General features: G+C 35.4%; 1 protein-coding gene across 1 annotated transcript in view; it reads right to left on the bottom strand.

The window, feature by feature from the left end:
- Positions 1-25419, bottom strand: part of LOC123674047 — a 226372-nt gene that overhangs the window by 91202 nt on the left and 109751 nt on the right. The window contains exons 3-5 of the mRNA XM_045608871.1: positions 14071-14138; positions 7995-8477; positions 5884-6304 (exon numbers count right to left, since the gene is read on the bottom strand). Of these exons, the coding sequence (XP_045464827.1) occupies positions 5884-6304; positions 7995-8477; positions 14071-14138 (972 nt within the window). The remainder of the gene's footprint in view (positions 1-5883; positions 6305-7994; positions 8478-14070; positions 14139-25419) is intronic.

Genomic DNA, 25419 nt, shown 5'->3' with positions numbered 1-25419 from the left:
TTGGTGAAACATAGATAGTATAGTAAGGAGTAAATGATTGAATTTGGGAAAAAATCGCGAAGGTTTCATCATGTAAACAATACAGGTAATGGCATTGTAAGTTCCTCTAAAAAAGCCTTTCGTTTTTCTCTATCTCGGAGATCATTTTATCATTAATTTCACCCACCCTTGTAAATGGTGTTTTTTTAGATCTATGGAACTTTAAGTTGCAATTAAACAACGGTGGATTATTCGATTGACATGAATTTTATTTATCCGCAAGATAATCTTGTGGTATTACACTTTGAATATGATTTCTGGCATATGACCGCCACGGCTGGCTCGGATGTAGTCCAATCTGGACGTCCAAATCTCGATGACTTTTTCCAACATTTGTGGCCGTATATCGGCAATAACACGGTGAATGTTGTCTTCCAAATGGTCAAGGGTTTGTGGCTTATCCGCATAGACCAATGACTTTACATAGCCCCACAGAAAGTAGTCTAGCTGTCTCAAATCACAAGATCTTGGAGGCCAATTCACAGGTCCAAAACGTGAAATTAGGCGGTCACCAAACGTGTCTTTCAATAAATCGATTGTGGCACGAGCTGTGTGACATGTTGCGCCGTCTTGTTGGAACCACAGCTCCTGGACATCATGGTTGTTCAATTCAGGAATGAAAAAGTTAGTAATCATGACCATTGACTGTAACGTTCTGGCCATAATCGTTTTTGAAGAAGTACGGACCAATGATTCCACCAGCCCATAAAGCGCACCAAACAGTTAGTTTTTCTGGATGTAACGGTGTTTCGACATACACTTGAGGATTAGCTTCACTCCAAATGTGGCAGTTTTGTTTGTTGATGTAGCCATTCAACCAGAAGTGCGCTTCAACGCTAAACAGAATTCGCTTATGAAAATCGGGAACAACGGCACATTATTTTCGAAATGAAATTGCACTATTTGCAAGCGTTGTTCAAGCGTTATTCATGATGAATTGCCAAACCAAACTGAGAATAAATCACTTGACAGATGTTAAATCGGTCGCCATCTTGAACAGTAATGCCAACTTAAATTTATATACCTCGAAAAAAACACCCTATATTACCTCAATTCAAAATAAAAACTGTCGATAAGCGATATATTATTCTGGATGATAACTGATATTATTAAGTTTTACATAATACGAAGAAAATTTATTGTTAGATGACATAAGATCCACAAGATAAGTGTGTGGAAATGAGGCACTTGGAAGGTAGCATGATATTCGATATGTATTTTTCGAAACAGGTTACATTAATATTATGAATGTTATTCGATCTTCAATTCGTGAATGGAAAAGTACGACATAACTGAAACACGTGAAAATGTCACCAATCGATATTCATGCTAGATGAATATGAGGAATATGTAGGGTGAAGATAATTGCTTCTGGTCACACTATATTCGAATCAATATTCTTTCTATTGTAGGTGAAGTATATTTTTACTTCCATTTATATCGAAGAAACATTGACCTAATGGAGAATATATCGAATATTTGTCCATTGTCTGTCTTTTTTCATATTCATGATTATCTAGAAGGGGTCAACACTATAATGTTTTACAAAAACATAAATTATTCCTAGGTGAGGTATTAGAGTTTCGGTATACAATTGAAACAGTCGTTTAGTTTGGAGTATAAATAACCACAAGCGCCACCTATCTACTCTAATTGGGAATTTTCGTATATATATGAACGTAAAATGTTGAAATAAATACAGATTCATGTGGTCAATTAGTCGAGAATGAGTGTATATTCCAATGAATGAGTCGAGAATTGAATTACGCTCAAATTAAAAGGAATAATCAGTAATTCCGGAATAGCAATTCTTTAACGTTTTAACGAGAATTGAGGGAAACAAATACAATGAATATAGAGATAAAACGCTGGTATATTTCAATTTAACTTATGTCATTATTGATATAACTGAATCTATATCATTCGCGATAATTTCAGAGCGTATGGACTATGCAGTTTGCTAACGTCATTTACTCATTCACATAACAGGCCAATTGAAAAGTCCCCGGTCTGCTATACTAAAACACATTTTTTTGGCAAAATTCGATTTTATTATTCAACATAGTTGCCTTCGAGGGCGATACAGCGCTTATAGCGATCTTCTAAGTTTTCGATACCATTTTTGTAGTACGTTTTGTCTTTCGCTTCAAGTTTTGGCGTCTTCATTGGCGCTAAATTTCTTTCCAGCGAGCATTCTTTTGAGGTCTAAGAACAGGAAGAAGTCGCTAGGGACCAGATCTGGCGAACACGGTAGATGCAGAAACAATTCATGCAATTTTGCCATTGTTTTCATTGATTTGTGACACGGCGCATTGTCTTGATGAGACAACACCTTTCTTTTTCTTCAAATGAGGCCGTTTTTTAACGATTTCATTCTTCAAATGATCCATTAACGCTATATTATAATCGATGTTGATATTCTGGCCCTTTTGGAGGTAATCAATGAATATTACACTTTGCGCATCCCAGGATAATGATGCCATAACCTTGCCAGCTGACTGTTGTGTTTTTCCTCGCTTTGGATTCGGTTCATCGTGTACAGTGTCCTGACTGTCGATTGAACTCCGGAGTAAAATGATGGAGCCATTTTTAATCCATCGTCACATATCGACGCAAAAATTCAAGTCTCGTGCACTTAAACAGCTTCAAACACTGCTCAGAATCATTAACACGTTGTTGATTTTGATCGATTGTGAGCTCGCGCGCACCCATTTTGCACACAGCTCTCTCATGTACAAATATCCGTGAATAATGATGTACACCTTCAGATGATATCTTCACAATGTCTGCTATCTCGATCAACTTCACTTTACGGTCATTCAAAATTATTTGTATGTGTACTTTCTTGATTTTTTCGTCGGTGACAGCCTGTTTTGGACGTCCACTGCGTTCGACGTCTTCGTCGCTCATTTCACCACGTTTAAACTAAGCATACCAATCTATGATGGTTGATCTCCTGGTGCAGACCCCGGATACTTTCATTAAGCCAAGATTTTGCTTCGACTGTATGTTTTCCCCTCAAAAAGCAATATTTTATCAGCACCCGAAATTTATTTTCCATCTTTTTTCAACTAACAAAAGTAGCTACACTCACAACACTATCTCACAAACATATGGTCGGACTGCTGTCAATTTTTGACACGTATCGTTTGAAGGTTGGTACTAACTAAAAATCATATGGATTTAATACTAGCATCGCCATCTGTGCATCAGACCGGGGACTTTTCTATTGATCTAATATTATATTCGAAATACCTTTTTAAATTTTTTTTTCGCTTCTATTAACAAATCTCTGTTATCTTTCAATCGATTCAATGAGAGATCGACATCCTTTCTGAATTATCTCGAGGCATCCCCTTATAGCTGTAGGGGAATTAGCTGTCGCTTCAACAACTAAGAAATTTCGAATTCATCCAGCGACTCTCGTGTAACAGGAGTAGCTTTCCTAGGAGATACTTTCCAGCCTGATTAGGACATTGAATAATTTCCATATTTCGATCCCCCATTCAGCTTTAACAAGCTCCAGCGGAAGTTTTTTTTCTAGTTAATTCGCGTAAGATTTCTACTACCCTTCTGCTCATTATTATTCCAGCAGGTTTTGTAAGGTGAATTTCGTTTGATATAAATAGGTGTTGAGTTGCAAACTTGATGATTAATGAATGATAAAAACATTTTGGAGAGTTTCTATTTCAAGTGGATTATCTTTTATAAGATTATCGAACTTTCTTGAATTCTAGTTCTAACTTAAATATTATAAGGGGTATTCTGAATGTTATGAGTTTGTTGGCAAATATTATTCGTAACTATTATTGATATTTATCAAGAATTTGAAGTGTCATTACATCTAAAAATAGTGGAATAATTTCAAGATATTCTGCTTTGATTTTCTATTATCTTAATAATTTGATCAGAATATTGAGTAATTCTACGATATTTTTTTGGCCTTTCTGAGGTACTGGTTAACATGAAGTTTGCATGAAGCTTCAAACTATCATTCTACATCTAAAACCGCAATGTATCCCCTACGAATATATAATTTCAAAATTACGAGGAAAATCAAATTTCGATTGCCAATATTTTCGTAACCTATTCTAGAATTCAAACAAGAAAACCTACCCTGAAAAATTCAAATCTTCATGTGTTTCCGTTTCAGAGTAATCATTTTATGGTTCCCCGGTCAGATGGACGGACAGAATTGAATTTGAGAAAGGGAATCGTCATCAGTGATTCAAACCTTATGGACCATTCCTGTCTCAAATTTCGAGAGTAATAGACAATGTGACAAAATTAAAAAGATTCTTTCAGGGAACGATTGTTTTAAAAAGAATTTTACTTGCCGCACCTAATATTTACAAGGGTTCCAACCTAGCAGTTGATCGTAGAATTTTCCTCACTAGCTCGTTTACCAGTTTTCTGATGGTCAAGACTTTTTTGCTATGTTAACATCGCATAAGCTTATCCGATACGTTAGTCTTGATGAAATAGCAAAATATTAAGACATAGAAATGCTCTAGATGAGGCATTCCATAGTTTTGAAGGGGGTCTTGTTTGAGTTAGTAACTTAGTAGCCAACATATGTAAATTGATGGTAGACCAACATAATTTGGAGATCTATCTCGATTGTACATCTACATAGTTTGCAAATCTACCAAGCAGGCAGATTCACCTACTTGGTTGACCTACCTAATAATTAAATATAAGTGTTTGATTGTCTCAGTCTTTACTTGTCGGAAATTCATCTTGATGATTAAAAAGTAAAATAACTTATTTCCGCTTTATATATTTATTTTCACAACAATTGTTTCGTCATGATAACATGACTTCGTCAGGTGAGTATGGTAACTGTTACCATACTCACCTGACGAAGTCATGTTATCATGACGAAACAATTGTTGTGAAAATAAATATATAAAGCGGAAATAAGTTATTTTACTTTTTAATAATTAAATATAACTTTAGCTAGTAAATAGGCAAGAATAACAAGGTCTTCTCGGCCTCTCGGGAATGAGAGAGAATGAAGAGGCCAACAAACTTGCCAGAAAAGGAGCACTAACTCCTTTCATCGGCCCGGAACATTTCTGTGGCGTAGACAAATGTACCTACAAGGAGTTTCAGGAGTTGGAGAAGAGAGGAAGAGAAATACTCTGGTGGAATCTTTCTAGTTTGGATCACTCCAAAAAGTTTCTACGAAACTTTGACTCTACGAGATCCAAGAAGTATTTGGATCTTTGTAAAAATATGCTACACCTCCTCACTGGGTTCCTCACAGGGCATTGTCGCCTTAGGAAAGACCTCACGAGAATGGGTCTAACAGAAAATGACTAGTGCTAATTCTGTTGGGAAAAGTAACAAACTCCGGATCACCTGGTGACGGAATGCCTCGCCATCGCTAGCTAACGCAAAATCTGCTTTGGACACGAATCTTGTAGAAGTGAGGAATTAGAGCCTCCATGAAGCCATCCCAGATATTGTAGTTCATTAGAACTCTGGATCTGGAAGGCGAGCTATAAATCACGTTATGGAGAAAATAGCTCTGATGGGGGGCACAATAGACCATAAGATCGCACTGAATTCAAATATCTGTCAACGAAACCAAACAAAGACAAGAAAGTTGAGATGCCGAACCTGTTTCTTCACTTATGAATTCATCTGTTTTTGTTATCTTTGAAATGTGTTTCTCGTTTTTTAGAACTCTGATGAAGACTTCAAAAGAAAGTTGAAACTAATTGGCCTTTTTATAAAAAAAATTGGTTTTGTGAAGAAAAATCTGATCTGAAAAATCTATCGAAAGTCACTCAATTTGTACACATACATAGATATCATCATCATTCATCGTTAACATACCTGTTCAAGAGGAGGCCGTTGACGATGTTCTGCCCATGCTCGCTCCTCACACTCGCCAAATGGCCACCTCTGCGTATACACTCCATTTCCGCCTGAGCCCACGGCAGCCTCACCCCCTCCACTGTCGATATGCAGAACTGCCTCAAGGCCACCCATCCGAATTCGCAAAGGCCCACGATCTCTTCGATCGGTTCCGCCCTGTAAGTCATCCGAAGGCCAAGGGCCCCATTTCGTATACCGCGTACGGCCACTTGTAGGGTAACTCTGTTACCGCGTGAGACGATTTCGATCTGCCTTTCCGAGTCCCCAGGTCGCGTGCAGTGGAACCATTTGTTGTCGGAGTCGTAGAGCTGGGTCTCGAGACCGTCGCATTTCTCGTCCAACGGTGGCTCTTCGAAGGATGGGAAGGAGGTCTCCTTTCCTGAAATTGAGAGGTTTAGATGAAAAAACAACAGGATTACAATGAAGGCGAATGGACTAGTTTTCATTTTTTTGTTAAGGATTAATTCTAAAAATTTAAGTAAAATGAAACAAAAATGTGGAAGAATCATTGAAATATCTCTAGAAATGAAAAAGTTATGGGACTTTGAAGTTGCGCTTGGAAGAATAATTTCATAGTACGTGTAAGTGGCGTGACGTCACACACTAGACGACTGGTATTCGCAGAGTGCTTACGTATTCATTGTTGTACAATCACTTGTGCCGTTCGTGTCGTGTTTTGTTCGTTACACGATGGCTGAAATAACTTACTACATACATACATATAAATTACTTTTTTCTCTTTTTACTTTTTACTGCTCACATAAATATGTTTTGCCATTGATAGACTTCAACAACCAGTACTCAACTACAAACTGTTTATGAAACGTTTTTTAAATAAATCATCGTTATAAGTTGAACCATGATGAAGCAAACTCAAAAGTAGATGCTTACTTGAAGAGTTTAACTCCTTTTATTTCAGCACTGACATAAGATGGATTTGAAGAGAAAAACTCCATCACTGCGAATATATCTATTCTAGGCAAATTGTCACTTTGTCCTTTCACAAAGCCTTCTTCCATTATGGTGACATAAAAACAAAACTCGAGTTAAAACTACATTGTACAACTACAAACGGCGCGAGAGCCTTGGCGCGGCTAAGTATTTAAACGTAATTTATGTTGTAGCGATCACAGGCAATGTGTTCAGTTATTTCCATGTTTTATTTAAAGGGTCTGATTTTGAGATCTAATGACAGATCTATACTAACAGAAGATGCTCACTGACAGTGACTCATCAGCATTTCAAAAATAATTCGGAGCTTAGCCCAAGGCAGCTGTATTAGCTTTGTTTTTGTTTGTAGGACCGAAGAAATTCACGGTTTTTTCATTTTTGCAAGTCTAAGTGTGTTTACCCAGATGGATGTCTTAGTCATGAGATCCAAAATGATGACCATCCGCCTGTAGTATTTTTTTCCAAGCTTACAGGAGGTTTCTAGTCCAGTGAATGTTGCCTTTAATGCCTTTTTAACAATTTCATTGCATTCAATACCACCATGCCTAGCATTTATAACACTTCGTTACGTCTAGCTAGATATTTGGTGGCATTACTTTCCACCCAGGTTATTGAAGAGCTTCGTATATGAGAATCTGAAGGAGAGTCGAGAAATAAAAAATAATTTATCTAGGTACTTGCGTTGAAGATAACAACTTTCAACATTTCTACTGCAGGGTCACTTTTGAAGCTACTGAAGCCTGGAAATATATCTTCAAATCAAAGAAAGATAAACTCGAATTTTAGTAGAAGATATTTTGATAAATTATAAAGCTATTACTAAAGGCTTGCTACTCAATGAAATACTCCTGCAATATAGTCTTCTTAATTTACCTGGCAGTATGATAAACAACGTCGTACTCCTGTACGATATATGTGTACGTTATAAACTCCCAAAATAACAACCAAGAATGACACAGCACATAGTTACATTTTTCAGCTTCAAAACTTCCTATTTGAACCATAAAAAATTCTTCCTGTACAAAGTTCGCGCTCAGGACCGGAAAAGAAATTTTAAAGTTACTTGATACCGTAACCCTGAGCTTTGAACTGATTTTCAGCTTGATTGCCTAACTCACCTGCAGATGAATCTCCAATATGAAGAGTCAAAGCAACTCTATTCCCATGAGGAAGATATATTTTGAAGGTACACATAAGTTCTCCAGTTGGCTTGAGTTCGAAAGAGCCATTTCTGGTCAAGAAGGTAATGTTGTAGCAGTAGTCGACCAAGTGGTAGGATAAGGTGAAAACGGGATCGTTCATCAAGCGCATCAAGGGTGGCGTATGAGACACAGGAAAGTATATCCTCCTGTCGGATTCCGGAAGTTCTTCTAGTTTACCGCAAAGGTGCGATTGCTTGCGGCTTCTGTAATGTTGCTGTTGACTTGTATTCAAGCCAGCGAAGTGGAGATAACCCTTAGAACAGGGTATATTCAGTCGTGAAAGTTCTACGATAACTCCGTAGTTCTCTTGGTTGGGAAACCATACTTCGCAATCTTTACTGGTCGGTAGGTCTTTGTTGGAAAGAACAGCTTCTTTACCATAAAGATATAGTTGGCAGTCTGCAAGGAAGATAAGTATTAGAAGAGTGAAGCGGATTATTTTGATGAGATAAAGATGATGGTGAGAAGTAGCTAAGGTAACTTTTTAATCTTTTGTTGAATAAAGTATTTATTTATTTATTTATTTATTAGAAAGAAGAACACAAACAGGTATTCCAACCCAATACAGTATTCACAATTCAAAAAAACAAAAAACTTTATCATCATACAATCTCAGCATTATATAAACCTAACCCATTGTACATATACTTATTTTAATACTTAACCTAGAAACGCGAAAAGAAAACAAAACAGTTCCCCTGCACTCCAGAGAGAAAAAAAAATGCAGAGAAACACAATATAATAATAAACTAATAGGTACACATCATGAACTTATTCTTCAAACAATTTTTCAGTCGAACAAGAGAAATATTGAAAATATCGACATCAAGAGACAATGAATTGAAAGTTGACATAAATCTACATAGTGGCGAATTCTGTGTAACATTTAATCTACGAAAAGGTATAGCAAACAATTCTTTAGATCTTAACTTCTTCTCAGGAACCCGAAATGTTACCTGCTGAAGGAGGCTCGGGACAGAGAGGACACCATTCGATATTTTGTACAACAAACATAAATCATTTAATTTCCTACGATCTTCCAAGCTGATCAAATTAAACCTCTGTTGAGCTTCTGCATAATCATGGTTATCAATTTGAAAGTAATTACGGAAAGCAAGGTGTTTCAAAAATTTATGCTGCACGCTTTCTAATCTCTTTATATAATATTTGTAATGAGGGTTCCAGATTGGAGATGCGAAATTGAGCTTACTCACCACAAAGGCATGATATAAGGTTAAAACTGATCTATTTCTCCTAAATGATCTACCGTGTCGAAGGACAAATCCCAGCATTCTATTCGATGACGAGATGATGTTTTCTATGTGCTCAATAAAATTTAATTTGCTATCCAGCGTTACCCCCAAATCTCGGATACTACTAACTTGCTGCAGCTGATTTTGATCGATAGAATAAAAGAAATTTATGATGTTTCTATTCCGTGTGAAAGTTATTTTGAAACATTTATCTAAATTTAAAAAGAGAAAATTTTTCTTACAAAATTCACACAGTCTATCCAGATCCTCCTGAAACCGAATACAGTCCTCAACACTATTAATTCTCAGAAATATTTTCAAATCATCTGCATATACTAAAAATTGAGTGTAACGAAAACAGGATGACATATTGTTTAGATATATAATGAAAAAGAGGGGCCCAAGGTGAGAACCTTGGGGCACACCAGATGTACTAAAAAATTGTCTAGATTTTTGACCATTTATGCACACAAATTGGGATCTTTTTAATATGTAGGATTTCGCCCATCTGAACAAGCTACCGCATACACCTACCTCAGCCAGGCGACGCAACAATACTGAATGATTCACCTTGTCAAACGCCTTTTTGAAATCAGTATATACTACGTCGATTTGACTTCGGCATTCAATCCCCTCATAGAGGTCATCAAGAAAGCTTATAAGATTGGTCTCCAGACTACGACCTTTAATAAAGCCATGTTGATTCTCTATTATCAAGTTTTTAACATGATAAGCGATGAATTTATAAACTAAAGACTCAAACATTTTAGGAATTGTCGATAAAATAGTTATGGGTCGGTAATTCTGAACAAAATCCTTTTGGCCACCTTTGTGTATCGGAATAGTCTTTGAGAGTTTCCAACGAGTAGGAAAAACACCACTTCTGAGCGAATTATTGAAAACAAGAGTCAACGGCAACGAAATAGACTCACGGCACCGATTCAGAAACACAGGCGGAATACCATCAGGGCCCGGACCTTTACTACAATTTAAAGACTTCAGGGCTTCTTCTATATTCGCTTTAGAGAGTGAAACACTCGACAAATAATTATTAGTGCAGACGCCCCCCTCAACATCCAGGTTTCCATCACTGTCTGAAAATGGTTCAAAAACGGAACTAAAAAAATCCGCAAATAGATCTGAAATATCCTGTGATGATGAGGCTTCAACGTCACCATATTTCATAACTGAGGGAAGATTACTATGACGTTTTTTATGCGAAATAAATTTGAAAAATTCTTTTGAGTTATTTGAAAGTTCTTGTTCAACAGTGTCTAAATACCGATAAAAATCCCTTGAAATAAGTTTTTTTGAAAGAGTTCTAAAATGCTTGAAACGGTCGTAATCATATTTATCATTATAAATTTTGTATTTTTTATGAACTTTATTTTTTCGATTAATAACTTTTATTGTCTCTTTCGAATAAAATGAAGGAAATTTTTTATTTATTTTTGTTTTGGGTACATACTCAACAATTAATCTATCCAGGATATCGTAAAGAACATGTACACTGGTATCAACATCAGAACCCCCCAAAACCACTTCCCAATTTATTCTTGACAGCTCTAAGTTTATGGCATCATAATTGCCCATTCTAAAATTAAAATGATACCTTGGATGATCCTTTAAATACTCATAATTATTAACATCAAATAAAAACTCAACAGCTGGATGGTGGTCATCCTCATTCACTAGTGGAGTATCACAACGACTTATGTTATTCACTCTATTTTTACTACATAAAATTAAGTCCAATATTCTGTTGTTTTTATTCAAAATATTATTAAACTGCTTAAACTCTAGAAAATTGAAGGTATCGACAATACTTGCAAATTTATTTTCCACTTCAGTAGGATTAAGCACGATTGAAAATGATTGATTTACCCATTTTACAGATGGGCAGTTGAAATCACCACAGATCAGAATTAAATCCTGTACTCCCATTTTGTTCCTATTTGATTCCAGTTTCCTCGCAAACGACAAATAAGCCATATCGTTACCAGGTGCAATATATACACAACAAATATATATTCTACGTTTGTTAACTTTAATCACTATCCAAATATCCTCTGCCTCACTATTGAAATCCGGAACTATACTTGCATTTAGTTCATTGCGCACAATCACAAGCACTCCACCACCGTCTTTTTTTGAAGAATTAGTCAGATCTCTATCTCTCCTAAAAACGTTGTAATTATTGTCCACCAATTCACGATCACATATATCCTTGTTCAGCCACGATTCTGTTACCATAATCAAATCAAAAGCACCACATAAAAAATTGATTTTAAAATTTGACAGTTTGGTGCGCAGTCCACGCACATTCTGATATAGAACGTGTAAAGCCATTTTTGAGATATAAAACCATTTATGCTCATTATGTTGTGATAAAGGGATACGGTGACTAGGACAATTTTGCCAAATCAGCCTCGCTCTGAATATGTAGGATTCTAGATGTATCATTCTTCCTCAATAAAACATTACCGTTCTGAGTCCAAACGAATTTGAATCCTTTCTCTCTAGCCATTACCCGAGCTGCCCTGAAAACAATTTTGCTCCTGATAGTGAGGTGTTCATTAACATAAAACTTATTCGATAGTCCATCTAATCTGAAACCATCTTTTCTTTCCAATTGATTGCGCTTTACTTTAACTGCTGACAACATTTCATCGCGTTTTGCTTTAGAAATGAACGTCGCCACAATATTTTTAGGCTTGTTTACAAGTTTTGTCGGAACTCGTGAAACAGATGATATAGCAGAGGGTTCAACCACTACTCCCACAAATTCGCCAACCTTCCTAATAATTTCAATTAAATTTTCATTTTTCTTTTCTGGTATATCTGTGATCTCAACATTATTCAACCTCAGATTCTGCTCAACGTTATCCAATCTATACTGCAAGCTGTTCACTTCCTTCTTTAAAATGTCATTTTCCATTTTAACTTGATTTGCGAGTTTAACGACCTCATGTAGCTTACTTATCCTCTGTTCAAAATCAGTGATTTTACCAGAACAGAATGTTACCGAATTTCGCAATTCTTTGATGTCATTTCTCATAGCTGCAACCTCATTTTTCACAGAAAATAGGAGTCGCGAAGCGCTAAGATCCTCCGGGGCGACGATAACACCGTCATCAGTGTCGTCCCCCACTGATAATCGGGGGTCAGGCGGGGGAGATGCACGAATCGCTGACGAGGAGGCGGTACCATCCTGAGGACGACAATTAACGCACTCCCATCGACCTCCTGGCATATTTGTTATTGTTGATGCAAGGGTTTTTGTCAGGTCCGAACATCTGCCATTCGCATGAAGAAATATGCGACATTTATTACACTGTAAACCCGGAGACTTCTTGTTTAAGGAATTCGTACAAATTACGCAATTGGGCATTTTGAACACTCAAAACACAAGCGACACTAGTAAGTACAGAGTTAGAGCTTCGGAATGATACAAATTTGTGAATAAACACTTATGATTGTATGATAAATTCAACGAAACAACGAGAGCAACAAAAACACGTCTAGCTACCAACGATGTTTCACATCGTTTGTATGTGACAGACACTGAGACCCAAAATGTTTGGATGATCAGATTTTAGATATTTTGGTCTAATTAGATGACTAAGTTATCAATAAAAGTAACGGAAGGATAAAGCTTAGAATATTTTCAGGCAAAAAGGTATTTATTAATTTTGAATGATTCGGTTATTCTACTCTCACTGTTCATTAAATAAATAACGCTTATTTCGCTACAGTAATCAAGTTCCTTTACATTCATCTTCAAGATATTTTGGAATATATTAGAATAAGGTTTTCTGAAAAAATTGTCATGACATCGTTACAGTTTACTAGAAGTTTTAGGTATAAATAAGCACAATAAAATTGTAAAATTGCAGTACGACCAAATAGAAGTTGTGTGATGAAACTATTTTTATTTGACGAATGAATTTTGGAACGAGAATAATACTTTAATTGAACTACAATAGTATATTCTAAAACAAGTTGCAGAATAGGCTCCTATTCCAACACGAATGCGAAATTCGAAAACGAGCGATGAAGGAGCGAGTTTTGGAACTCATGAGTGTTGGATATGCCTTCTGCAACGAGTATTAGACGATATTTTCTCTATTTCAATCAAGTTTGGTGAAATATTGTCGAAATTCAATGAAAAATTCAGATTATACATCCTAGTGATATTTGTATTGTATCTTGGCAGTTGACGTGACTGTTCAGAAAATTGACAGATTATGGAATTTCAATTTGAATCGTACGTTTCGAATTTTGAAATAATTTATAATTATGCATAAAATTCGTGAATTATATGTGACGAAATCGATTTAACACCACCAGAATCAAGAGGAATTTCGAATGGAGTTGTAAATCATTTCACTATATCCAAATTATATTATATTGACAATTTGACGTGTGTTGAAATTTGATAGGATCGGAAGTCAGTGTAGACAACCACAAAACGAAAAATATAACTGAAAACAATGCTGTAATGAGTTCATTACATCACTGTTCTTATAACTGTAATGAACTCATTACGATACTGAAATAGAGAAACTTGTTTTCTAGCTTCAGTGTTTATCTATACAAAAAAAAACCTTTAATTCTCGATCAATATTTTTCAATTTCTTCTTCTTGATCTGGTAACCGATATCAACGTATTTGTCATAATGTCCTTTCAGAATTCGAACTGGTAACCCTCAATTGACATCCCCAGGAAATTGACTCACCTTTTAATAGCGTTTTTTCCTCTATTACTCTATAGATCGATTTGCTCCCACGTAATTGGTAATTCAATCTGAAATGAAAAGAGAATGGTGTGATGTTAGTATCAGATTCGTGTAAAGTCTGCATCTCAGTAGGACAAAAACAAGATAAGATATCATTCGGTGAATGTAAGGTATTTTTTTCCAATAAAACTGGAGATTATTGACAACATTTGTTTTGTATATTACGATTTGAAATCTCGGAATGAGATTCGAGAGATTATTATTTGAATTAGTCTAGAGTTGTAGATTTCATTCCATTGCATTTCTTTATTGTATTTCAATCTTCACTTATTTAAATATCAGACCCTATGGCTTCAGTGTTTCCATCAAGGACGTTAAACATTTTGAAAGTCCTCGAGATTACTAATAATGGATGTTTTTTTTCGAGGTATATAACTTTAAGTTAGCATTACTGTTCAAGATGGCGACCGATTTGACAGCTGTCAAGTGATTTATTCTCAGTTTGGTTTGGCAATTCATCATGAATAGACTAACGCTTGAACGACTCTTGCAAATAGTCCAATTTTATTTCTAAAATAATGGTTCTGTGCGGAATACGTATCGCGCACTAGGTCCATTTTATTTTGTTTAGCGTTGAAGCGCTCTTCTGGTTGAATGGCTACGTCAACAAACGAAACTGCTGCATTTGGAGTGAAGCTAATCCTGAATTGTATGTCGAAACACCGTTACATCCAGAAAAACTGACTGTTTGGTGCGCCTTATTGGCTGGTGGAATCATTGGTCCGTACTTCTTCAAAAACGATAATGGCCAGAACGTTACAGTCAATGGTGATAGGTATAGAGCCATGATTACTAATTTTTTCATTCCTGAATTTAACAACCATGATATCAAGGAGCTGTGGTTCCAACAAGACGGCGCAACACAGCTCGTGCCACAATCGATTTATTGAAAGACACGTTTGGTGACCGCCTAATTTCACGTTTTGGACCTGTGAATTGGCCTCCAAGATCTTGTGATTCAACACCGATAGACTACTTTCTGTGGGGCTCGTTGGTTTATGCGGATAAGCCACAAACCCTTGTTTGGAAGACAACATTCGCCGTGTTATTGCCGATATACGGCCACAAATGATGGAAAGAGTCATCGAAAATTGGACGTCCAGATTGGACTACATTTGAGCCAGCCGTGGCGGTTATATGCCAGAAATCATATTCAAAATAGAATGCCATAAGATTATCTTAAGGATAAATAAAATTCATATCAATCGAATAATCCATCGTTGTTTTATTGCAATTTAAAGTTCTATAGCTCTAAAAAAAACAACCTTTACTATTACTTTTGAAATAATTAGATACAAATACTCAAATTTGCAAATGGGATTTAATATGCATGTACTTTCGCAAAAATATAAACTAAAATATCCCGATTCCTATTTACTTAACCTTTCAACGTAATGGACGGAACGCCTGAGCAGTTTCTTCGTGAAACCAATGAAAAACACATAAACCGTATATCCATTGTTGGAAACGTGCATAATGTTTACTCCACTAGATGGATGCAAACAAATATATGGAATTTCCCTACTTTTTTATTCCCGTGATGGCGTAAGAAGTCTAAAAGCCACTCTCATTGATTTGAAATTATATTAGTGCGAAGTCGAATCGTTTCGAACGAGGTAGAAATATTGGTTTTTTCTTCCAGAAAAGTAACAATGTTGAGTCTCCAAGAACCTTACCCCTTATCGAATGCAAACAGTTTCTTTGAAAGTGGAAGAAAAAATTCTAGAGTGAATACAATATAATGCTGAAGGTTGAACAAAATGATTTCAGGAGCTTTTTTGTGTAATTTTTTAACGAATTATCGTATTAACTTTTTTCTAACCGAATACTCAGTAAATTGATATTTGATCATATCTACCATTTTGGAGAAATTGGTATTGTAACAGACTAGATACGTCGAGTCCTAGCTGGAACGATAAAGTACCTCCTAGAGAGAGAAAAGTACTGACGTGAAGTCTGATCTTTTGAACTGTCGTTCTTTCACACTCAAATTGCACCCTTGGAGATCAAATCCTATAGACAGTTTGAGTTCTTCAATGGATGCATTTTTTAAGCTAGAAGAAGTACTCGAATTCTTAACAAATCTCGAATACTTTTCAAGACCAGCGTTCAAAAATTTGGGCTAATTTTTTCAATTAATTGTTTCAAATTCAACCGATGAAATTCAATACTTCGTAGAGAAGCTCTCAGAGGCCAGAAGAATTTTTAATATGATTTTCATGACCAACTGCCCAAATATAATCATTCAGAGGTGATTATATTTTTTTCTATCGGTTTATTTATTGGACCAGTCATTTATATTCCTCGTGAAAAAAAGGGATATTCTCTCTTCTCTACCGAGTTATCGCAAAGATTTCCAGTAACAAGTCTACGAGTTTCATCCTTGAAACTTCGAGTTTTCACCAGAAAATATGGTCAGGGAAATATAATGAATTATAAAGTTTGCACGCCTTCTACTTTTTTGACATTCAAATAGTAACATCTCAAAAAAACTAGAGAGCCGGAAGATAATCTTCTCATATTTCAAATTCTCGAGGCTTCCCATAAAGTAGAAGCGGACTGGGTGTAATTTTCAATTCACTCACTATGAATCTTGGAATTGATGGAAATGAAATCCTTTCGTTGATATTTTCCTTTGTATCTTGTGCATTCGATATAGACAAATGTGTGTTATCAAGAAAAGGGTCTTTTTCTTAGAGCTATAAAACTTCAAAATGCAATAAAACAACGATGAATTATTCGATTGACATGAATTTTATTTATTCGCAAGATAATCTTGTGGCATTACATTTTAAATATGATTTCTTGCATATGACCGCCACGGCTGGCTCGGATGTAGTCCAATCTGGACGTCCAATTTTCGATGACTTCTTCCAACATTTGTGGCCGTATATCGGCAATAACTCTGCGAATGTTGTCTTCCAAATGGTCGAGGGTTTGTGGCTTATCCGCATAGACCAATGACTTTAGATAGCCCCACAGAAAGTAGTCTAGCGGTGTTGAATCACAAGATCTTGGAGGCCAATTCACAGGTCCAAAACGTGAAATTAAGCGGTCACCAAACGTGTCTTTCAATAAATTGATTGTGGCACGAGCTGTGTGACATGTTGCGCCATCTTGTTGAAACCACAGCTCCTGGACATCATAGTTGTTCAATTCAGGTATGAAAAAATTAGTAATCTAGCTCTATAACGATCATCATTAACTGTAACGTTCTGGCCATCATCGTTTTTGAAGAAGTACGGACCAATGATTCTACCAGCCCATAAAGCGCATCAAACAGTCAGTTTTTCTGGATGTAACGGTGTTTCGACATACACTTGAGGATTAGCTTCACTCCAAGCAACGCACTGACAAAAGTCAGAAGCTTTTTTTTACTGAATTTTACCAAAGGACACTGCAGACTTACTGAAGCTATATAGCATTATGTTCGTATAATTTACTTCATCCAAGAACATCAATTCATCTACATATAAAATATCAGTGCAATCTGAGAGATAAATTTTGAGATATCGAAATTTCACAAAAAATGTTACCTATTACCTATACTTACAATAATACGTTTTGGCCGGAACTTTACTTGAGCTATTATGCATATTATTTCATTTGATCGGATTGGTATTTTTTCAATTATTGAAAAAACAAAATTCGACTCTAAGACCTAACCTGGAAATTTCGAGACACTTACACATTCCGTTCGATAGTTATCGTATGCATGGCGACCTAACTTATTGAATTTGACCTTGAGTTCTTCATTTGTTAGTCAGACCAATCGAAATCCAAAATCAAAACTCAACGGTTTTTGTTCTCAACGGTTTTTGTTAATCAATTGAAATTTATGTTCAGACAGATAAGAGACATCGAATTTGCGGAGTTTCTTCAAATGGGGTACTCCAATTCAATTCATTCTATTCCATTCTCCACATTTTTATTCTATCAAATGAAAGTTCTCTCATAATAAATTGAATTCAATCTGAAATAGAGGATTTTATTCCGTTTTCCAATTTGCAATCCCCTGGCACATACCTAGGATAGGAGGAACTTCAGAAATTCTAAATAGTCGGTTGTTGGCAACTATGAGCTATATTATGGGATGAATTCCAGGGACAAGACATTAAAGTTGGAGTTAATGGTATTAGCCTAGTTTCGAAGTTGGAGGAATGACATAAAAGTGATTTGTGGGAGTGAAACCGGATTACAATATCATGACTGATATGAACTTATAGATACTGAAGGAAATACAGATGTACTATGACTTCTGTGTAATTTCGCCTTAAGAATATCCAGAACGTATTAAATCAATAGAAATAAAATAGGTTGAACTTTTTTTTTTCCACTTCACAAATAATGGAAAAGACATTGAGAAAATGAGTATGTTGTGAGGTAAATGATGAAAACACAGCTACGGCTGCAGCACAATACCTCTTTTAATAAATTTTCTATGATCAATTTCCACATTTGCCGCTGTATATCCTGATAATTTCCGTATTCCATCATTCGGGCCTTGAAAAGATTGTGAACCTTTGACATGGACCTTAACTTTCACGTATTCTCAAAAAAATGTCTAGGGGAATTAAATAACAAGATATTGCTGGCCAATTATGATCATCTGTTCGAGAAATAACACGGACAAGAAACTATTCTTGCGATATTGCGATTGTGTCGTTGCTTATTTGGTACGCAGATCCAACTTGTTGAAAATAAAGATATTCCATAAATTTGTTCAAAACAAAATTTTTTCACCATTTTCACTATTGCCTACCGGGATGGTGCTTTACAACGACCCAAAAATGCTTTAGTTGTACTGTGACTGTATGAATTTACAATTTTGTCAACGAATTTTCACACTTTATATGCGTTATTGAAGCAAGGTATTGTCAGAGACAACCAATGAGACTGTCAACTCCTTCACTAAATTTATCCGATTTTGCCTTCGTCATCTATCTTTTTCTATATCATTATAGTTCGCATAAAGCTATCTTTGTTTCGGCCATGAAAGGCACCAGTAGAGGCGCTACGTACGCTTTTGTTGGCGTTGCCAAATCTGAAAATATTTACTACTATTTCAAGAAAAAAGCGCATTCTCTCTTATTTCTTATATGGCGAAAGTGCAATCTATGGTCTTCAATATACGTTCTCTTAAGATGTCTAAAAACATGATGTGTGCACTCGTCAATTTTTGAATGGAAGGACATTCGAACAAATTGAAAATATAAGTTTTATTTCGTAGCGGTGCCGCAATGTCATACTTTTCATTTCGATCTTTTCTCCTTTGATTTTAACAGGATACAGCAATTAAAACCCGATCCTAGCCAAATAGAAGCTTAAACTGATATTCTCAAAATTGGCAAAACAAAAGCTAATCAGTCCATACACCAGGTTTTTAGACATCTTACGTGCTCCAAACAATTTTGACAACACGGAATAAGATGCATTCTATGCATCTTAACACGGAATAAAGTTTGACGTGCATCCTCTGTCAGAAATTTAAAAGTTGTCGGTAGTTTTTATTCATAATTAATTAATTTTCGTTTCGTCTGTGGAGAAGAGGAAGTAGCAAAAATGTAATAATCTCCAAGAAATATAAACAAGTAAGTTGTAAATCTTCATACCAGTCAGTATGCTTTGAATATTATGTTTTTATTTTGGCAGATCAAAAGTCTGGCAAGAAAACTAGGAATGAGATTCACAGGAAATATTCTTTGAAATTATAGAATATACTTTAAACATTTCACTTCGTAGTCATATATTGATATCTACAATAAAGCTTAGATGCTGAAGTTCAATCAGCACAAATATCAAAAAGGAAGTGGTAGAATTTTCCACAGAAAATATTTCCATGAGTCGCCCAGGTAAAGGAAGTTGTTTAAGATAATCCATCACAAAGAAGTCAATTATGGGAAATGAAAAAGCAGTATAAGAAAAAGTCAAAACTTTGAGGAGCATTTTAGAGCTGTCTGGTACCACAAGAGTTCAAGTTTTGCTTACAATTATTCGATAATCAATATTCTAAGACAATCGATTGGCTTGTATTTGTTGTCTTATGTGTTAGTTGTTGTTTTATATGATAACTGTTTTCAAGAGGTACAACAAAAATTACATTAAACTTTATAATCTCCTCAAAAGATGTATTTCCGTTTTTTTAAACAATTTCACGCAGCCATATTAATAGTGAAAATGTTTTGCCTTATTTTAACCTGGAAATGATTAATAATCACAATGTTCAGCATGGCAAAAATGTCAGTAATAATATTATGGTTGCGCGAAATTGCCTCAAGACCTCAAGGCCTAAAAAAATTAAATTGAAATTAATAATTTGAAATTCCCGCGCTAAAACACACAAAGCGGATGTGGCGCCATCTCCAACTGCCTTTAAAGATGTGTGAGACAAGGATGCAAAATATCGGAGAAAATTTAGTGGGGAGTTGTGCGGCTCATTCTTGTCCATGGTATTGTTTCATTCTTTTATAATGGCATAGTTGTTACTTGTCAAATATTAGAATATGACAGCTTCAAAAGTGACAACTACACAGATAGCGGGCTATTCATAATGAAACTCCTCATTGGAAAATACGTTATTTATGAACACTCGATGAAGTAATACCTAAAGAGATATTTCAGCACTGTCAAGTGTCAAGTTCCATTGAACTATTCGTGTATGGTCATTGACGATGAAGCTTTCAGGGATACAGTACTAATTATTGTGTTCAATTGAAAGGTATTTTAAGTGAAAATAAACTCAGCAACTGATGCTTAATTGTGACATAATGCATTACGTTCGTATAGCGCTCAACAGTTTATGAAATTTCGAGATTTCCGTATTCCTGTAAGTCTTTCAGAAGTTTCTAGGTCATAGATTCTAACCCAACACTGGTAGTGCTGGCACACATTGAAGTGGCCTGAAAAAAAATGACTAGACCACAATCACAAGCCCTTAATAATTTCAAATTCAATTTTTCCTCTCGCAACAAAAAGTTTATCGATGCGAAACAAATGAATCGAGTTCAAACCGCAAGTTCAAATATTCCGAGTCAGGTCGGAATGGAAAACCATTGTTTAAAATTCGCAGCGTTTTTAGATTGAATTATAGTTTCCCCACAAATCAGGCATTTCCACATATTTGCCCAACACTGTACACATCAGCTAAATCATTAATGCTACGCAATATTAACGCCGCGATTTGGAATTGAAAGGGTCCTGCTGGATTATTCGAAGCGTGCTAGCGGTTTTCAATTTTCGCCGCCAATACTGATAATAATTGAGGATGAAAATTTCATTAAGGTGCTCGCCTACACAAAGGACGGATGTGCTGTAAAACACAGGAGCCGATGACAAGTATAACCCAATTAAGTTTTCATAATCTTGTTAGCGCTTTACTTTGCTCGATATTGTTTCATAATACTCGTCATTTCTGACGTTATCTCAATCTCACGTCTCCGGAACTGTTGGGTGATTAGATATGATGGAATACTTCATATGGGATATTGTAGATAGAGGGGTTATTTCTCTCTTTAGACTGTGAATTTGTTGTATTCAAGACTTGATGTGTGCTTTGCCAACTTTCGTTCTATTAGTATTTTCGAATTATGAAGTGAAATAAATATAAATATTGATGAAATGATAATTACTTTTTCCTATAACTGCTATGAAAAGTACCGTATTCTTCTTAGCTTACTCAATTTCAAAACTACGTATTGCTCATACTGTGGGAAATATTATTTCTCGCGGTATTTTGCCCACACCTCGCTTGGTATACCAATGAAACTGGGCCTTTGAGTCGTTTCTATGGAAACGCAATAAATTAGCACATAATGTCAACGAAGGCCATTTTGATTTGAATCAAGTCTATTACTTGAATAATTGAAATTTGTGCAGTTGTAGGAAATAGTATATTGTGCAACAAGTGGGGAAAGTCCAACTTTTCTCGCGAGTGTGGAAGTTTGAGCCGCAAACACACGAGCGAGAAAAGGACTTTCTCCACATGTTGCACACTATGCTTTTCCTACAACTGCACAAATTTCAAAAATTCAAGTGTTGGACTTGATTAAAATCAAAATGACCTTCGTTGATAGTATGTGCTAATTTATTGCGATTCCATAGAAACGACTCAAAGCCCAATTTCATTGGTCTACCTAGCGAGGTGTGGGCAAATTGCCGAGAGAAATCATATTTCCCACAGTATGAGCAATACATAGTTTTGAAATTGAGTAAGCTATAAAGAATCAAAATGGCCTTCGTTGACAGTATGTGCTAATTTATTGCGTTTCCATAGAAACGACTCAAGAGCCAAATTTAATTGGTCTACCAAGCGAGGTGTGGGCAAATTGCCGTGAGAAATAATATTTCCCACAGTATGAGCAATACATAGTTTTGAAATTGAGTAAGCTATGAAGAATACGCTACTTTTTATAGCAGTTGTAGGAAAAGTACAGTGTGCAACAAGTGGAGAAAGTCCTTTTCTCGCTCGTGTGTTTGCGGCACTCGCCTTTCAGGCACAAACTTCCACACTCGCGAGAATAGTTGAACTTTCCCCACTTATTGCACAATATACTATTATATTTTGAAACTGATATATTTGAAATGTGCTCCATGACTTGGTAACAGTATTTGAAAATTTTAATCAAAAATTTTTTCAATCACAACTTCGTTTATATCGCTAATATTCTGAACTCCAATCCCGAGTTCAGAGCTTCAGAATCCCCTGGTTCCCCTTTTACAATCCCTTTTTTATTTGAAGTAACGACGGAGGAGGTGGTGAATACTGTCAAAAAGATTTCATTCGGTTTTGATGAAATACCAATGAAGGTAATCGAAAAATCTTTATCAGCTTTTGCAGAACCTTTAGCTTTCATCATTCAAGGAAATCTTCAAAAATAGCTGTTGTGAGACCGATTTATAAGAAAGTAAATGTCGAGGATTGTAGTGCCTATCGGCCAATAAGCCTCCTCACACCACTCTCAATTTTTTTGGATTTTTGAGTCACAAAAGACAGAGGAATATGCTGAGAGATCACTTGGCAAAGTTGAATTGTTTTTTCGGGCTGAAATGGTCGTACGGACGTACAGACTGGAATTTGAGAACGGATGTATCTTTTGTGACCCTCACCGAATCAAAATTCGAAAATTACGGACATCGTGATGAAATAATGATAACACTATCGAACGAGTGTTCCAAAATTCTACTGCAATTGTCATTTTCAGAATTCACAAACAAAATCATCCTACAATATTATTAACAATGTTAAATATAAAAATTATACGAATACCTATTAAATTCTTGCTGAGCTTATACTGAAAACAAAGGAGAATTTGAAGAGTAAACCGTCAGCACTGTAACGTCTGCATAGTAGTTCCTACTTCCGCTAATTAAAATTGAATATTCAAATATTTCAAATAGCGGCTAGGTCGCATCCTAAATGCCTAAAATGACTAGCGTCTTTGGATAATACACCGATCGGAATCCAATCTTCAGAGGTCTTACGAAAATACCTGAGTGAACTACAGATGCTCTTTTTGTCTGCTCGATTTTGCATTGTTGAACCTCCAGTGACCTTTCCACGAAATATTAGGATGAAATGAGAATTCAAAATCATCTGACGGAAGCTTTGTGTTAGCTGATTTCCAGGTATCGTCAGGGTATTATTTATACATAAAATGATATCCTCATTTTCTATTTGAAAAGATCTCATTAATTATATTCTAACAACAAAAATCCCAGCAGCAATATCTAAAAGTTTATCAAGCGGTGATTTTATCTCTGAAGCCTGAATTTTCGAATTCATAATCACTTGTTAATAACGGTTATCTGAGTGTTAAACGATGGATGAGCTTCTATGTTTTTCAGCTTTTCGAAAATACGTGATGATAAAAACGCGATAAAATTGAGTCATCAATTTGAAATTATTCATGGATCGGAACAATTTGTTCAGAATTGTGCGGTTCCTAAACTAAAAACACTACTAATTGTATCCCGTGATTTATTTCCTCTGATGTCAACGTTTTCATTCGCAGAGTCATTTATCACTGGAAGAATTTTTAATTGGTTTTACTTTGAAACCCACGATATAAACTCAACAAGTTTTTGTAACTTTGTACGAATTTTTCATGTCTGAGCCTTCAAAGGTTTATTTAATGTATCTAGAACCTTTCATTTCGAAATATATAGAGAATAAGCATTGAACTTCCAATAAAGGATATTAGCTCTATTTTATATAGTGGAATAATTCGTTCTCAAGTGAAATATTATTTTCAAACTTGTTTTCTACATGAAAAAAATCATTTCATATTTTGTATGATAATCCAATATTACTGTTGTTGAATCAATGAGATGACATTAAAATGAATTAGACGAGTTATACAAAAATTATGTACCTAATGAATAAAATTATAATTTTTATAATTTATTCCACACCTGAAAAGAAACTTTGTTTGCCTGATATACCATACTTCAAAAATACATCATTCAAGGGCATCAAAGGCAAAGCATTTCTGTTCAAATAAGAAGATGGAACCAACTAAGTTTAACCGCGTTCTCATTACCAGTAGCTATTACCCAATTGCTTGAACAAATTCTGTTGAAATGATATAACCATGTTGCACAGATGCGCACAAAATTGCCTTGAAGAATCAATATTTTTATTGAATAGTGGAAGATCTACAGAGGAAATGTTTGTCTTTTCATAGGAAATGAGGAATGAAAAGCTAGACAAACATTTTGTCAGTAGAAAGGGTATTAGCTTTTATTCAGGATATGCACCTTTCTGTTGATCCCTTACTATCAAATACACAGGGAAAAATGAGTGGGACAATCTTCAGGAAGTGATTCTACGTGAAGAAAAAAGTACAGTTTGCTATATAACTTTTGTTCACGAATACTTCGTATTCGTTGAAGTATTTATTGATGACTGGGTGCCAAACTAATGATTCCAAAGATGAAATATTTAGTAAGAAAGCACTTTGATTTTTAGTTTTCGTTTCGTTTTTCTTTCAGAAAAAAGTTGAATAGGTATGTTAGTAGGAGAAAAAAGCCTAAAAAAAAAAGAAAGATAATTCCTCACTTATTGGATATTCTGACATTATTCATGCTTTCATATAACATGACCTATGAATTCAATCGATTGAACTATCAAAATATTTCGAGCATCATTTTGCGTGGAAAATAGAAATTTGATGTTCCCATATTAATTCAATAAAAGCCCGAGACCACAAAGCGGTAGTGGATTTTCATTCCAAAATTATTTTACATGAAACAATTTTCCAGGCAAAATCATGCTAAAAATATTTTGACAGC

This window comes from Harmonia axyridis, chromosome 2 (assembly GCF_914767665.1).
Source record: "Harmonia axyridis chromosome 2, icHarAxyr1.1, whole genome shotgun sequence".
NCBI lineage: Eukaryota > Metazoa > Arthropoda > Insecta > Coleoptera > Coccinellidae > Harmonia > Harmonia axyridis.
The sequence above is the reverse complement of the archived record's forward strand: the minus strand, read 5'-3'. Positions and strand labels throughout refer to the sequence as shown.